The 17,939-nt window shown below is 37.6% G+C and overlaps 1 protein-coding gene across 4 annotated transcripts in view; it reads right to left on the bottom strand.

The window, feature by feature from the left end:
- Positions 1-484: 484 nt before the first annotated feature.
- Positions 485-17,939, bottom strand: part of ATAD2 (ATPase family AAA domain containing 2) — a 65,586-nt gene continuing 48,131 nt past the window's right edge. For 2 of the 4 annotated variants that reach the window (XM_066265728.1, XM_066265732.1), the window contains 7 exons: positions 16,648-16,770; positions 16,376-16,519; positions 13,287-13,676; positions 9,750-9,883; positions 8,268-8,396; positions 7,336-7,384; positions 3,735-6,873 (listed from right to left, as the gene is read on the bottom strand). In XM_066265728.1, coding sequence (XP_066121825.1) covers positions 7,340-7,384; positions 8,268-8,396; positions 9,750-9,883; positions 13,287-13,676; positions 16,376-16,519; positions 16,648-16,770 — 965 coding nt within the window. In that variant the 3' untranslated portion in view covers positions 3,735-6,873; positions 7,336-7,339. Of the gene's footprint in view, positions 1,959-3,734; positions 6,874-7,335; positions 7,385-8,267; positions 8,397-9,749; positions 9,884-13,286; positions 13,677-16,375; positions 16,520-16,647; positions 16,771-17,939 lie in introns of those variants that run through there. The other 2 variants (XM_066265730.1, XM_066265731.1) reach the window with 2 other exon arrangements.

The following is a 17,939-nucleotide window of genomic DNA, read 5'->3' as shown; positions in this document are numbered from 1 at the left end:
AAGGAAACTGTTTGAAAAGATTTATGGAACTGTTTGATACTCTTAGTGATTTTTTAAGCGACAAACCTGAAATGAAGTATCTGTTAACAATAGATGGTAAAGCATTTGTGAGTTATTTAGCCGATATCTTTGAAAAACTAAATATATTAAATAAGCAACTTCAAGGAACAAATAAAACTCTTGTCGATGCAAAAGCAAAGATATTTGGTTTCATTACCAATATTGAGTTATGTCAGAAACATATTAACAACAAAAACTTTAAACAGTTTCATTGGCTCCAAAAATGTGAAGTAACTGATACCGCTTTACTTGTTATTGTCAATCATTTGAATATTCTATCGGCTGATTTAAAAGAAAGATTTTCTGATTTAAAACAAATTGATTTCCCAACATGGATGATGCAGCCAATGTTAGTGGATTTGTCTGATATATCAAATATGCAGTATCAAGGAGAACTCGCAGAACTGCAAAATGATGAGTCAGTTAAAGCTTTATTTAATATCAAAGGAGCGATGGCATGGCTTTGTGAGGAAACAAATCAAATACCCAAATTCAACCAAATGTGCAAGAAAACTATTGCTACCGTTTCCATCTTCATTTTTAGCTGAATGTGGATTTAGTGCTGTAAATGATTTACTGGTAAAAAAAAGAAATCAGCTGGATATAACACAACGTGGAGACTTGAGACTAAAGCTAACCAAATTGGAACCTAATATAAAATCTCTGTGCAGCAAGCATCAAGCGCAAGGATCACATTAAATTAAAATAATAAATATAGAAAAATCTGTATTAAAATTATTTGGAATTTAAATTTGTTTTTCATTATGTTTTGAAATTTTACTTACTGTGTTTTGTTAATAATTTCATAGTGATTTCTTCCTAGAACCTATCATTTGTTTATTAAGTGAACAAATCAATTTTTTAATGTTAAAAATTATGTATGTTACATAAGGGGGGACATAAAAATTTTAGAAAGGTTAAGGTGGGGCACGGCACAAAAAAGGTTGGGAAACACTGCCCTAAAGTAATCATGACAAAAGCCTTCTTTTATGAAAGCAGGCATGCATTCCATCTTTAAGGTCATCTCATGGTCCAGGATAGCTACTGGAGTTTCAGCCACTTATTTCTATATATAATTCCTCCAACTCCCCAGCCCAGGCCACAGGTAAAAAGGGAAGCACAGAAGGGCAAAGTGGTCTCACCCCTTCCATTCCAAAGAGCCTTCCCAGAAACTGTGCACTTGCCTTAGTATCTCATTGGCCGGAACTTAGTCACATGGCCACATCTTGCTGCAATGTAATAAAAAATAAAGAACAGTTCCCCAGCAGTATACACTGCCCAGGGCTTTGTTACAATGATCAAGAGAATGGATATTAGGGGGCAAACCAGCACTCTTTTCCTTAATATCCTATCATAAAGTGAGTTTTTACTCCCACAACATACCTCAGCAAAAAAGTTGTATTATATTCAAATCCTAACAGAGTTCTTTGTATTATGGGGCTATCTCAATTGCATTATTTTGTGCATAAAAATGTGTGGTAGTGAAGTGAAGTGAAATTCCAATAGCACAGCACATATTCACACAGATCCCTGAGAGAATAAGTTAAAAATAAAAAGGCAAAGGGCATAAATCCCCATTAGTTACAAGAGAGCTACTGATCTTCCAAAGCCTAGTAAAGGGAGGGGAAGAGTAATTTTACAATCGACAACATGAGAAACACTGCTTCTGCCATATGATCAAAGTTAATCAAGTCATAAATCACAATGATCACCTTACTTTTGTGATCTTTATCCCAAAATTCCAGTGCAGTTGAAAGAAAAAGAGTAATTTCAATAGAGGAGCGTCTTCTAGATTACTTAACCAGTAGTCCTCAAAATCATTAAGTTACCAAAATCATCCATATCCGTTAATGGACTGTCTTTTTGTTGTGGAGGTTTAATAACCTTTATAATAGGATCTGTAGAAAAAGCACAAAGGTTTCAAACTTCGGGTCCTGTTCATCTAATTTTCCTTTTGTTTCTACTGTTTTTTGGTACCACATTTAAGAAATGATTGCCAAATTCCAGTTCATAAACATTTGCCCTTGTCTTCTTCTAAGAATTTTAGTTTTAACTTAAATTTAGGTCTATGATCCATTTTGTTAAATTACTTTGCATCCACTGTGAGGTAGAGGTCTAACCTCATTATTTTACATGTGGACATTGAATTTTCTCAGCACCATTTGTTGAAGAGACTATTCTTTCCTCCATTAAGTCTTAGGTACCACTGTCAAAAATCAATTTGATCATAGATATATGAATTTATTTGTGGACTCCCAATTCTATTCCATTGGTCTATATGCCTAGCCTTTATGGCAGGACCACATTTTATTAATGCAGCTTTGAGTATGTTTTGGAAAAAGTGAGTCCAACTTTCTCAAGATTGTTTCGGCTATTCAGTCCTCTACAATTCCATTATGAATTTAGGATTGATTTTCCCATTTCCACAAAAAAGGCCATTGATAGATTTCAATAGGTATTGCACTAAATGTGTAGACTTCTTTGTGGAATATTGCTATTTTAACAACCTTAAGTCTTCCAATCCATACATACAGGATGTCTTTCCATTTGTTTAGATCTTATTTCATTTCTTTCAGCAACATTTTGTACTTATCAGTGTGCAAGTTTTGCATTTCTTTTTTTTTTTTTTTCTTTTTTCTGAAGCTGGAAACAGGGAGAGACAGTCAGACAGACTCCCGCATGCGCCCGACCGGGATCCACCCGGCACGCCCACCAGGGGCGGTGCTCTGCCCCCCAGGGGGCGATGCTCTGCCCATCCTGGGCGTCGCCATATTGCTACCAGAGCCACTCTAGCGCCTGAGGCAGAGGCCACAGAGCCATGCCCAGCGCCCGGGCCATCTTTGCTCCAATGGAGCCTTGGCTGCGGGAGGGGAAGAGAGAGACAGAGAGGAAAGCTCGGCGGAGGGGTGGAGAAGCAAATGGGCGCGCTTCTCCTATGTGCCCTGGCCGGGAATCGAACCCGGGTCCTCCGCACGCTAGGCCGACGCTCTACCACTGAGCCAACCGGCCAGGGCAAGTTTTGCATTTCCATGGATGAATTTGTTTCTAGGTGTTTGTTTTATTGCCTTAGATGCTACTATAAATAGAATTGCTTTATTTTTTTTGTATTGTTCATTGCTAATGTTCAGAAATACAACTGACTTTTATGTATTGATCTGCTATCCTACAACTTTGCCAAATTCATTTACTAGCTTTAACAGATTTTCATGGATTCTTTAGAACATTCTACATGTAAGATCATGTCATCTGTGAATAGTTGTACTTCTTTCTTCCTAAATTGGATGCCTCTTATACTTTTTCTTGCCTAATTATTATAGATTGACTGCAGTTTTAATCAAAAAAGAAACATTCTACATTTGCTATTTCAGAATGGTTTTGAAAGTTTATACAGGAATGTAGACATATTATTTCCCATGTCTGTAGATAGTATGTCATAAAAAGGATGGGAAAGATATTAGTCTTTGTAGCTAAAAATATATATACCATTCAAACACTGCAAATATCAATAGAATTATAAATAAGTAATAAACAATAATAAAACAAATTTTGCACTGAATTATCTTTAGGACATTTTAAAATAATGAATAGAAACAAATTTGAGAAACATTTTTCATTTAAAATTTATTACAGAAACTATACATATAAAATGAAATCTTAGTTATAAAAGACGGCTCTGAATAAATTATAATAATCTTCAATAAAAATAAGTACATATATGGATGTGTGTGCATGAACCCAGGAATATACACTTACTCAAATGTTTTCAGTGACTAGCATTGCTTTATGCATTACATAAGATAATATCTATTAAAGTATCCAAAGTACTGGGTTTTAGCAGGCATTAAATATAATTTCCAGATAAATCAACAAAAGGCAGCTCAACTCTGAAACTGTATTAGAATTTAGAATCTCTCATATGAGATCATTATCCCCTATTCCCTTTGAAAGTTTCCAACAGAAGCTATTTTGCCAATATTAAAATAGAGTCCTATTTTCAATATGCATGGTGTTGAACTGCTGCAGGTCCCATGTGGGGATTTTAATATTTTTTTCCCAACTTACAATACGGTTATAGTACATAAAATGTGTATTCATTTAAACACACATACCTTCTAGTCTTCAAAATTATTTTTTGTTTCAATGTTGCCTAACCTGTAAAAGTATTTGACATATAAATGTTTAACTTCTGAGGTAAAATGTCGTTTTAATGTTTACGTTCTTTTCTAGCGAACTTTCTGTTCTTTTCTGTTTTGGGCAGGGTTGTGTGTGAGACTATTAACACATCCCTTTAGTTGATAGCACAATAAAATGTAAGTCCATATAATACCTATTATAAAAAATATACTATAAAATGTGTTGTTCCCCATTTGGGGCTCATGGAATGTGCTATGTTAAAATGGATAATATTTAGGTACTTCAGTAATTCATAGCTTTTTTCTTACCCCTGCAGTTTTCAGGGCAGTATGGCTGCTAGAGAATTTCTTAGTGTTAGAGATATAGAAGAACTACTTGGAAATGACGAACTTTTTGACAAATTAGAACAAGAAACCATCAATATAGCTGAATTGCCTCCCAATAACGTGGATGCAGTACCAGATTGTGAAGACCTTGATGAAAATATTTTAGGAGCCACTCTCCTGCAGAACGTTCCTGGTCAATTAGAAGTACATTCTAATTGCCTTAGAAGACAATCCATCATCTACGCAAAAATCAAAACGTAAAGTATTGCCAAAGAGTGACTGGAAAAAATAGGACATAAACTTTTCTAACAGTATATTATAGTATGACAATGTATCTGAACTGAAATAAAAAATGGCTCAACATTTGAAAAATCACCTGCTGACATATTTGAAGAATTTTTCGATGACGATTTGTTAAACTTCTATAGTAACCTAAAGTATAAGGTATGCAAGAAAAAACAACAGACATAATTTTGAACTTTCCACAAATTGCCTTAGAAAGTTTATTGGAATATTTTTGAATCTGGATACTATTCCTTACCATAGAAACAATTATACTGGTGTGAGGATAAAGATCTGAATCTTACCTGCATTAGAAACTGTATGCCAAAGCACAGGTTTTTAGAAATTAAAAAAAAAAATTTGCATTTTAACAATAGTTCCATAATTGCCATGGAAAAGAAAGATAAACTATTTAAAATTCGACCTGTGACTGACAAATTGAATTCAAATTTTAAAAAGTTCGAATTATTTGCTCAAAACCTTTCAGTCAATGAGCAAATGGTAAGATATTATGGACACCACTGTTTGAAACAATTTATAAGAGGAAAGCCAATCAGGTTTGGTTTCAAACAATGGGCCATGTGCTGCTCTGAATCTCAGTACTGTTTTCATATGGATACTTATGAAGGAAAATGTGAAAAAGAACAAGTTGTGAGTGGTGTAGGAGCCTCTGTAATAATGAAGATGACTTCCTTTCTGCAGTACCTATCAGAATATAAAGTATTTTTTGACAAATTCTTTACCAGCTTTGAATTATTATTGAAATGGAAAGACTGTAATATAAAGGTGACTGGAACAGCACTGTAATAGAATAAATAAGTGTCCCTTGAAATCTGATAGCATTATGAAAAGAAAAGAACATGGAGCATATGTGGAGCATACAATTACTGTTATAATGAAAGGAATAACATTTTTGCATTGATTTGAAATGACAATAACTGTGTCAAAGTTATGTCAAATTATTTAGGAGTACAACCTTTAGAAAAAGTGAAAACATATTCTAAGAAAGAATGTTGAGTGGACAGACCACACATTGTAGGGCAATATAACAAATATATGGGTGGGGTTGACAAGCTGGACTGGAATGTCCAAAGGTATCACATTAAATTTTGAGGAAAGAAGTGGTATTTTTCTCTTTTTACAAATGCCATTGATGTTGCTGTTGTTAATGCCCATGCTCTTTATACGGCTTTGAATGAAAACATCTCATTATTAGACTTCAGATGCAAAATTGCAAGAACATATATGAAAAAAAGACTCATTATCTAATCCTAAAGTCACTGGAAGACCCAGATCAAGTGTGAAAAGGAAAAGCTGTGTACCTGAAGGTGTTAGATTTGATGCAACTGGACATGCACTGAAGGACCTGCGAGGGAAAACAAAGGAAATGTGCCCTGTGTGGCGCGGATGTGCACAAGCAGTGTTGGAATGTAAGGTAGGACTACACGTCAATGCTTTCCTGTTCGGCACAGAACAGGAGTTTGTCTTGTGCGTGTAATACTTTCTGTTCTTTCAAAATTTTTGTGACAGGACATTCCATGAGCCCCAACTGGGTATCAATAAAAACTGTTAAAAAACAACTAATTTTTTTCTAATACAGAACCCTAAATTCCATTACCTAATTCCATTTACAAACAAAATACACCAAAAAAAAAAAAAATCAGAAATAAAAATTTGGCAGGTATTAAGGAAGAAAGGTATTTTTGGTATCATTAATACAAAATTTATAATATTTATATAATTGTATAGAAAAGATATCTATAGAATATACCCTAAACATAAATTTAGAATATAGTTTTCAAATATAAAAACTTGGTGCTATTAAAAAGCTGTTTAACAAAGTAGTTATTAATGTTTATTGCGTATAAAGTCTAACTAAAAATACTTTAAAAATTTATTAACCTAAGTTTGAATTATAAAAATGTTTATCTAAAAAGTATGAATTATGACATTCAAATACAGAAGTGTGGTGCATCCAGAAATTGTCAAGGGCTCTCTGGCAAATCATGACTCGAACACTGGCTTTTAAGTGAATGGGCAGAAGAAGCTAAAGGCAGATGAGAGATGGACACTGAATAAAACAAACAAAAAGGATGACAAAGATACAATGGTTAAGTTTGTAGTCTAATATAATAAAATATTATAGGAAGAATAAAATTAAAAGTACTTAAAAACAAAAAAATATCACTAATTACTCTTCAGTACCATAAGACATTAGCTATCAAATATCTTTTAATATAAACAGATATGAAATGGATGTCACCCCAATGAAATTCCATTTAAAAAAAAGCCGGCCACTCCTCAACCACTGATACCATAGCAATACTACTACTATAGTGCCTACTCAAACTCCCAGTATTTTCAGTTATCTCTGTAGTTTATCTTACACGTATATATAAATACTAAGAAAGTTCAAATATTTTTATTTACTATTTTAATTTTTTCCTTAAAGATACAAGATTTCATCTTGCATCAGTTATGTGAACATGACAAAGATTAACTAAATAAAAACAATATAAAGAATATGCAATACCATATCATGATCTGGAACAATTGAAGTTTTCTACCTCTTGCTCCATTTTCTAGATAAAGGGTAGAAAGGAAAAGTAGTAAGTTTCAACAAGGAAAAGCTAAAGAAACATTATTGCTATTTTTTCCCCTGTAAACACCCTTAAGAATATACTAGCCATGTATATATACATATATACCTGATAATGAAAACAGCAATTGAGTTCAGAACTTAAAAGACTATCACATAAACTAAGACTACTGATAAGACTTCCTTATTCAAATCCCCTTTAAATGAGTGTGAGATGGGGTCATCTCATGTTAAATTCAAACAGTTATAACCAAGGCACTGATATACTTATAGATTTTGTATTTTATAGGTACTAGTATTACATACACTATGTAGGTACCACAGTGTACTTTAGTAGGTATGCTAAATACTATCTAATACTCATAAAAAATAGATATTTCAAAATGAATATGAAGCTACAAAATACTGCCTAATTTTTGTTAGCAGTATATATGTATACATATACACACACAAGTAGGTATATAGTTGATAGTAGTAGTGTTTATACTATGTAAATATAATACAATACATTTTTACTTTTATTGATTTCTTTTTTAATATCTACTTAAGTTAGCTCTCTAATGCCCAGATTTGGTTCTCAGATGGTGGAACCAAATCTTACTATAAAGTAAGATTAAGACAAATAAATAGGTCTATCATAAAAAGAAGCTACACATCTTCATTAATACACACAATAAAGTTTTTTCATAGTTTACTGATACTATAGTTTCACTGCTTATAAAAGAAGAAACAAACTAGTAAAGTGCTTGATTAAAGGAAGCACAGAACTCAACTGCACCTAGAAATAATCCATAATGCACATATCATATTGAACAATGGCCTTTAAAAATTCTTACAAAATGAATTTGTTATACAGATTGGTTTACCTGAATAAGTGTTGTTTTGTCATAGTCCCTGCGATGCTGGTAAATACACTGGCTGATTACTGCATATAAATTTTCCAACTGAAAAATATTGTATTCTTGACTCTTTTCTACAACAGTCTTCAAAAGATTCTAAAAGAAAATATGGGTGTTTACATGTGAGAGATAAATTCTCTGAGATATTTTAATTCAGAAGATTTGGGAACTTTTAGCATATAAACCAGAAAGAAGGCAGGCCGGGTCACTTGAGGTGACAGGGCAGGCTGACAGTGCCTCTGTAATTTAGCTCTAGTTAACTTTTTCATCATTCTGTGATCCTGGTCTTTGCTCTGGCTAACTCCATTCTAAACACTAGAGCTGAAAAGGTTGCCAATTTCGATTCTAGCCGTAAATCTCTACACACGAATTAAAAAATCATCTTAAACTAGATTTATAGAGGGAAAAAAAGCAACGCTTTTGCAGGGTATTTTATTGTACTCTAAGTATATTTTAACTAATCCCATTATGTGAAACAAAATGAGAAAGAACCACTTTTGAATTACCACTGAATTACCACTTTTTAGTTCTTTTTCTTATCAAAAGGATCTTCTTTCTATTTTTTTTGAGAGAGAGAGTCAGAGACAGGAAGGGAGAGAGAGAGGAGAAGCAGCAACTTGTAGTTGCTTTGCTTTAGCTGTACAATGATGGCTTCTCTTACATGCCTTGACAGTGCTGGGGTGAGGGGTGATGGTGGTGGCTCAAGCCAAGCCAGCAAGCCCTTACTCAAGCCAGTGACCTTGGGCTTCAAGCCTGCAACCCTGAGATCTTGTTGACAATCCTGCATTCAATCCAGAGACCCTGCACTCAAGCCAGCAACCCTGGGGTTTTGAATCAGAGATCTCAGTGTTTCAGGTCAATACCCTATCCACTGCACTACCCCTGGTCAGGCTATAAAAATTTGTTTTCTATCTGCTTAGTGTTTTTTCTCATAACTGAAATGGACTTACTGAATTTCTGTGATTCTTCAACTCTGGCCCTCCCAGGATATGCCACTACCTCAGAAATATTGCATTACAGCCTGGCCTGTGGTGGCGCAGTGGAAAGAGCATTGACCTCAAATGCTGAGGTCACCAGTTTGAAACCCTGGGTTTGCCAGCTGAAGTACATACAAGCAGCAACTACTTGAGTTGATGCTTCTTCCTCCCCCCTAAATCAATAAATAAAATATTTTTTAAAAAAGTAGTCAAAGGTAATGGTTGTAAAAACCAATGTATGTTTTTTATGTATGGGATCAATAATGTAGGTAGTCTGTTAAAACTACAATATCAACATACTAGCCACCTCCAACCACTGCTGTTATGAAAGTTATTCCATGCCAAACTTACCCTTTCGTAAAAGATCAGTATGTATTACATGCTAAATTGATACAATCTATTATTATAGTTCTTTTTTGGTAGGTTGTTGTTAATCTGTACAATGAAAGCATTATAGCCCCAATTTACATACTTTTAATCGCTCATGGTCCACAACAAGTGAAGGTGTAGGCTGAGAAAGAATTGCCAAAGCCTTTTCAACACTGATGAGCTGCTGTTGCTCTACTTGGGAACGTCCAGCTCGTGTCATTCGCAGAATCCATGTTTCTAGAATAGATAATTAAGAAACATTCTTATTTATTTGGTTCAGACATTATAATGCCTAAAATTAACATTAGGCTGACTAAATTGCAGGATATATTTACGAAGACACATACACACTAATTCTGGTGTACTGACTCTGCTATAAGATTAAGATGCTGCCACTTACACACAAAAATTAATAACATCTGAGGATTTCTAGGGATTCTCAGTTGTTCTGGCCAAGAGAGGTATGTCTGGGGATTCTCAACTGTTTTCTACTTAAGCATAAAATAGAATTTAAGAGCTGGGAGAGACCTCAGTGATCTAGAATAGGAGTTGCAAATGACTACCTGGGAACCAAATCTGGCGTCCCACTATCAAGGATTAATAGAACACAACCACTCCCATCTTACATATGCGTGCAGTGCGGCTTCTCTTGCAGGGCTGTGTTGTGACAGACTGTAGGACTCAGTATTTTCTATCTGGCGCTATACAGAAGAAGTGTGTATATACTGATCTAAAACAATCTCCTCACTGATAGTTGAGAAAAATGAGGTGAAAAGAGGTTATGAGATGTTTCTAAGGTCATACCCATTATAAGAGCCCAGACAAACCCCAACCTCCTGATATGTAAACATGTACCTGTTCCACTGAATAGTGTCCTTAAAAAAAAAAAAAAAAAGGCAAGAGAAACAGACAGACAGACAGGAAAGGAGAGAGATGAGAAGCATCAATTCTTTGTTGTGTCTCCTTAGTTGTTCACTGATCGCTTTCACCTGTGTGCCTTGACTAGAGGACTCCAGCCAAGCCAGTGAGCTTGGGGTCATGTCTATGATCCCATGCTCATGACAGCAACCCTAGGGTTTGAACCTAGGTCCACAGCATCCCAGACCAAGGCTCTATCTAGTGTGTCACCACCTGGTCAGGCATAAGTAGTGTCCTTTTTTTTTTTTTTTAATGTTTATTTATTTTAGAGAGAGAGGATGGGGAGGGAGAGACAGACAGGAACATCGATCTGTTCCTGTATGTGCCCTGACCAGAATCGAACCAGAAACCTCTGTGCTTCAGGATGATGCTCTAACCAACTAAGCTATCTGGCCAGGGCTAATAGCGTCATTTTAAAGAAGATAATAAGAAAAAACAACAACAACTCTGAACCCATACAAAACATACTAAATTGTATGGTCAGAAGATGAACATTTCAAATATCCACAGTGGATATTTGCTAGTCCATTCTATCATTACTCAAATACACTGGAAATCATTTTAAGGAAGTCCCTGAACATGATTTACTTTCAGCATATAAGCCACTGAAGAAAACCAGTCTTATTAACTTAGACAATACTTGTTATTGACAAAAATAAACTTTGGACCCTGTTACCTACTGCTCTTTTTACTTAAAAAAATAAAATATGGCCCTGGCCGGTTGGCTCAGGGGTAGAGCGTCGGCCTGGCGTGCGGGGGACCCGGGTTCGATTCCCGGCCAGGGCACATAGGAGAGGCGCCCATTTCCTTCTCCACCCACCCCTCCTTCCTCTCTCTGTCTCTCTCTTCCCCTCCCGCAGCCAAGGCTCCATTGGAGCAGGGATGGCCCGGGCGCTGGGGATGGCTCCTTGGCCGCTGCCCCGGGCGCTGGAGTGGCTCTGGTCACGGCAGGGCAACGCCCCGGAGGGGCAGAGCATCGCCCCCTGGTGGGCAGAGCGGTGCCCCTGGTGGGCGTGCCGGGTGGATCCCGGTCGGGCGCATGCGGGAGTCTGTCTGACTGTCTTTCCCCGTTTCCAGCTTCAGAGAGATGCGGAAAGAAAGAAAAAAAAATCGTAAAAATAAATAAATAAATAAATAAATAAAATAATTGATCAATTTAAGAAAGAGAGGAAGAGAGGGAGAGACAGAAAAACATCAATCTGTTTCTGTATGTGCTTTGACTGGAGATCGAACCAGCAACCCTTGCATATTGAAATGATGCTCTAACCAACTGAGCCACCCATCCAATGCTATACTCCCTTTACTCTTTAAGACCAAAAAGGATTTGCCTTTTCCAAAGATCAAACAAATCACCTGAGCCGTGGTGGTGCAATGGATAAAGTATCAACCTGAAATGGAATACTGAAGTCGCTGGTTCGAAACCTCAGTTTACTTGGTCAATACACATACAAGAAGCAACTGCTACAAGTTGATGCTTCCTGCTCCCCTACCCCCCACTCCTTTCTCTATAAATCAATAAAATCTTAAAGAAAAAAGAGAAATATCAAACAAATCTGCCAAAGGTCCAAGAAGATCCAGGTGGGAAAATTCTCAGTGAAAAACTTTGGGAGCAGGATTATTAGAATATAAATAATCTTTGTCGGCCCTGGCCGGTTGGCTCAGGGGTAGAGCGTCGGCCTGGCGTGCGGGGGACCCGGGTTCGATTCCTGGCCAGGGCACATAGGGGAAGCGCCCATTTGCTTCTCCACCCCCACCCCTTCCTTCCTCTTTGTCTCTTTCTTCCCCTCCAGCAGCCAAGGCTCCATTGGAGCAAGGATGGCCCGGGCCCTGGGGATGGCTCCTTGGCCTCTGCCCCAGGTGCTAGAGTGGCTCTGGTCGCGACAGAGCGACGCCCCGGAGGGGCAGAGCATCGCCCCCTGGTGGGAAGAGCGTAGCCCCTGGTGGGCGTGCCGGGTGGATCCTGGTCAGGCGCATGCGGAGTCTGTCTGACTGTCTCTTCCCGTTTCCAGCTTCAGAAAAATACAAAAAAAAAAAAATTGTCCTGGCCAGCACACACAGTGGGTAAAGCGTTGTCCTGGTGCACCAAGGTTGTGGGTTTGATCCCCAGCCAGGGCACATACAAGAAGCAATCAATGAACGCACAACTAAATGAAACAGCTAAGTGGAACAAGTTGATGCTATTTTCTTTCAAGTCAATGGAAAAAAAATATATACATAATCTTGGACTTAACCTACACTATAAATAGAGGAATGATGGGGATAAAACAACTGTTCTACACCATTCAGCAAGAATCACAGGAAACTGCTTATCAAGCTTAAAAATGAGCGGGTATCCTGCCAGCTTTTAAAAACTGTAGAGCCTAAAAACATACATACTGTAGAGCCAAGCACTTTGCTACATGCTTCAGAGGAATTATTTTATTCAATCCTCAAAATATCTCATTACCCGCAACTATCTACCCCAATTTGGCAGAAGAGAAAACTAAGGCTGATAGGTCTAGAACCTTGCCTGAGGTGACAAGTTATTAAGGAGTGAACTAGGCGCTCAAATCCAGCCTGCCATAGTAGGCTTTCAACAACAGTGATTTACTTGTTCAATAGTTATTAAAGATAATGCTATCTTCTCTAATGAAGTTAACACCTGTACTATGAAAGACAAGAAAATAGGAATAAATTGAGATGGTTATTAGTATTTCTTTAAAATAAGTTGTTTGAGACTTACCTTTTCCTTCATTTTCATCAGAAACATTTATTTGAGAACTCAAGGCATCTCCATTGCAAGCAATCTTATCTTTCTTCAATTCTGTACATGCTGTAGCCTTCCCAGAGTCAAATTCATTATCAACACAATAGGCAATTGAAGAATTATTTGCCAAATCTATTGTGCTTTCAAAGGCAGTTTGTTGCATGTCGTTTTCTTCCACTGAGGACTCTCCTGTGTTCCCGGTCTCATTGTGGTCGACACTTATATCGTGATTTTCCTCCACATCACTCTCAGTTTTGTCATCTGTGACATTTTGGCTACCATCTTTTGTCTGTGAAATTTTCCTCCGCTTTGTGATGGTACCTAAGTGCCATTTTGACTTTTTACGAATTTTTCTCTTCAACTGAGCTTCATAGAATTTAAAGGAAAAGGATAAAAGAACATTCGACAATTTTCTAACATCTTAAGTGGGAAAAAACATACCTCCTGAGATATAAGAGGATACTATAAGAAGGTAGAGAAATGGGCAATGATCTGTTATTCCGAGAAGTTTGGATTTTTTTTTTTTTTTTTTACAGAGACAGAGCAAGAGTCAGAGAGAGGGACAGATAGGGACAGACAGACAGGAACGCAGAGAGATGAGAAGCATCAATCATCAGTTTTTTGTTGTGGTATTTTAGTTGTTCACTGATTGCTTTTTCACATGTGCCTTGCCTATGGGGCTACAGCAGACCAAGTAACCCTTTGCTCAAGCCAGCAACCTTGGGTCCAAGCTGGTGAGCTTTGCTCAAACCAGATGAGCCCGCACTCACACTGGCGACCTCAGAGTCTTGAACCTGGGTCCTCCACCTCCCAGTCTAATACTCTATCCACTGCGCCACCGCCTGGTCAGGCCCGAGAAGTCTGAATTTTAACTTGAATAATCTTTTAAAAACTTAAACTTTTTCTTTTTAAAGAGAGGAAGAGAAACATCGATTGGTTGTTCCATTTATTTATGCATTCATTGACTGATTTTTGTTTTTTAAAGAAAGAGGGACAGCCTGACCAGGCGGTGGCGCAGTGGATAGAGCATCGGACTGGGACATGAAGGACCCAGGGGCTCATCTGGTTTGAGCAAGGCTCACCAGCTTGAGCCCAAGGTCACTGGCTTGAGCAAGGAGTCATTCGCTTTGTTGTAGCCCCCTGTCAAGGCACATGTGAGAAAGCAATCAATTAATAACTAAGATGCTGCAACAAAGAATTAATGCTTCTCATCTCTCTCCCTTCTTGTTTTTCTGTCACTCTCTATGTCTAAAAAAGAAGAGGAGAAGAAGAAGAAGGAGGAGGAAGAAGGAGGGAGAAGGGAGAAGGAGAAGGGAGAAAGAGGGAGGAGGAGGAGGAGGGGGAGGAAGGAGGAAGGAGGAGGGAGGAGGAAGAGGAGGGAGGAGAAGAAGGGGGGAGGAGGAGGAAGGAAGAAGAAGGAAGGAGAAGAAGAAGAAGGAAGGAAGGAAGGAAGGAAGGAAGAAGAAGGAAGGAAGGAAGGAAGAAGAAAGAAGAAGAAAGAGGAGGAGGAGGAAGAGGAAAGAGGGACAGACAGACAGGAACATTGAGCTGTTCCTGTATGTGCCCTGACTAGGGGATTGAATTTGCAACTGCTGAGCTTTGGAACAAAGCTCCAACCAACGAAGCTACCTGGACAGGACTGTGTTGTTCTTTTAAGATTTTTTGATTGATTTTTCAGAGGGACATTGACAGGCAGGAGAAAAAGGGGAGAGGGAAGGGAAGCATTCATTCGTTGTTACATTTAATTGTGTATTCATTGTTTGCTTCCTGTGTGTGCCCTGACTGGGGATCAAACCTGCAACCTTGGCAGATTGGGACAATGCTCTAACCAGCTGAGCTGTCCGCCCAGAGCTAAATATTGAATAATTTTACAGAGGGCAATGAATTACTTGTCTATTGCCATGTATTACAAAGAAAACTTTGGCAGTAGTCTGAGTTGAATAAACAAGATAAATGACAAGATAAAAAATGGCTTATATTTCGTTAAGTGTCTGTTGTATAGTAGGAACTCTTCTAAGTCCTTCATGTGTACTAAAAGTCATTAAAATTCACTTTAACCTGATCAGGTTTGTTACCATTATCACATCATTTCCAAATGGAGAAACAAAGGTATACAAAGATTAAACTTTCTGCCTAGACTAGATACAGTATAACCATACTACAATATTATGCTTGGGAGATTCATCTATACTGTTAAATGTCATTGAAGTTTAGTCATTCTCACTGCTGTATAATCCGTATATATATATTTTAATATGCCAAGGTTGCTGGTTCAATCCCTGGTCAGGGCACATATAGAAATCAACCAATGCATGCATGAAGAATAAGTGGAATAATTCCACTTATTAGAGAGAGAAAATCAATGTTTCTCTCTCTCCCTAAAATCAACTAAAAAAAAATTATATATATACATATATATATACATATACATACATATACATACATACATATATATGTATATATATATATATTAAACAAGCCGCGAGTTTCACATTCATGGGCTTAAAGAGCAAGAAATGGAATTAAGAGCATGCCAAAAAAGAGAGGTCTCTGAAAAACCCACAGGTTCTGTCTGGGGCTGGTATCCTATAAAGTTACATCCTAAGAATAAAGAGGAATAGGAAATGACCAGGATTTTTAGGAAAGAAAAATCAGTTTCAAATCAAGTAAATTCGTAAGTAGGAGGTGAACTGGGACTACAAGTGGTACATCATCATCACCTGGAGTTATTTCAAGAATGCAAAGCTGTCTCAATATTTACAAAATCAATGTAATTCACTACATCAATATAAAGGGAACTGAGGGAGAAAGTAAATGGGACTGGAAAAGCATAAAGGATACAAGTAGAGTAAAAATCACCCAGCCTGACCTGTGGTGGCGCAGTGGATAAAGCATCAACCTGGAAATGCTGAGGTCGCCGGTTTGAAACCCTGGGCTTGCCTGGTCAAGGCTCATATGGGAGTTGATGCTTCCTGCTCCTCCCCCCCTTCTCTCTCTCTCTCCTCTCTCCCTCTCTCTCCCTTCCAAAATGAATAATAAAAAAAAAATCACCCAAGTGCACTTACCAGGAGTGCTACAAGCCACAGGAGTATTAGACGCCTTTAGCTTTTCATTCTGCTCCGGATCTGATCTTTTATCGACAGCAGGAGTGGGAATTTGCTTTGGCATCACATGGTAATAAGATGGGGCATACTTGGAGGAGCTACAACCTTATAAATAGACATATAAAACATCAAATCAAACTCCCAGATTTCAAAATTACCTGAAGGATTAATTAAAAGGACTCACACCACATCCAAAGCATCTTTTTCTGGTGCCAAATAATTTTCCTACTTACCTCGCTTCTTTCTAGATTCTTGAATTTCTTCACAAAGCTGCTCAAAGTCCTCATCGAGTTCTTCTTTAATTATCGCATAGGCAGTATCTCTTAAAGCACAGGCTCTGTGCCTAATAAGACGATCTGAGAAATAAATCAAGGGTTTAAAATTTTCTCCTTCAAATAATTTACCAAAAATAAACTCAACCTTCTGAGTTAAGATTTTAGCCATTACAATTCCTTCTTTAGTTTTACCATGTACAGTAACAGTTACTAAAATTATGTAATTCATGTTTTTTTCCTGGGTGCTAATCTAGTATTTTGAACATCTAAGTCAAATGGCATAGACTAAATCCAAACAATTTTATTGCTATGTCCTATCCAGACCCCTTAGAAATATCAGGGGGAATAAAAGCATCAATCAACAGCAAGACTAAACATCAAAACAAAACATCAAAACAAAACAAAACAAAACACACACACACACACACACACACACACACACAATAAACCTAGGAAGGAAGACTATCAGTGTCATTAATGAGCCAGAATGTAAAAAAATTTTGGAAAAGATATAGAGAATGTCACTGAATTGACAGAGAAACTAGGGAAACAGGAAAGAGCAACTCTACACAGGAAACAGTAGAAAAATCCTAAACTGAGTCTAACTACTGTAAACTGGAATGTGCCGAGGCACAAGGCAGATAAGTGAGTACACGACTGACAGAATGGCTGTATCAGTCCCTCTGACAGGGCAGCAGAATGCAATATTCACACCCAAGTTGTAGGTGACAGCAATAGATACAATGTCAGAGGGATGTGGAGGGGCTTCTAACACAGCATCTGGACCTGAAGAAAGGCAGGGCAGAGTTGAAGCATTTACTTTCTCAAGCGTGCTAGCATGGGAATCACCTAAGACCTTGTTAGAAATGCAAATTCTCAGGCCCACCCTTATCTACAGAATCTGAAACCCTGGAGATCCAGCAATCTGTATCTTAACAGTCCTTTGGGAGATCCTGGAACTTCTAAAGTTTAAACACCTCAGGTCTAAAGTAATTTTAGGTTGCCACACGGAGAGAATGAAAAGTGGCAGCAGCACGACTGCAACCAAATAAAACAGCCCTCTGATTCGAGAGTAAATGCTTCTTCCTTCTACAACTCCGGGCGTTCCAGCTTGGCAGCCAGTTTCCCGTTTAGCTCTAGAACTCTGATCTCCGGGGAAAAGTCTAGGGAGGATGGGTAAAAGACTAGTGAGTTTTTCCATTGTTAAAGAAACTCAGCAGGTCCCTTTACTAATCAATCTACTTTATAAG

Source organism: Saccopteryx bilineata, chromosome 3, assembly GCF_036850765.1.
Source record: "Saccopteryx bilineata isolate mSacBil1 chromosome 3, mSacBil1_pri_phased_curated, whole genome shotgun sequence".
Classification (NCBI taxonomy): Eukaryota; Metazoa; Chordata; class Mammalia; order Chiroptera; family Emballonuridae; genus Saccopteryx; species Saccopteryx bilineata.
Note: the sequence above shows the minus strand (reverse complement) of the source record. Positions and strands in the feature narration are given on the sequence as shown.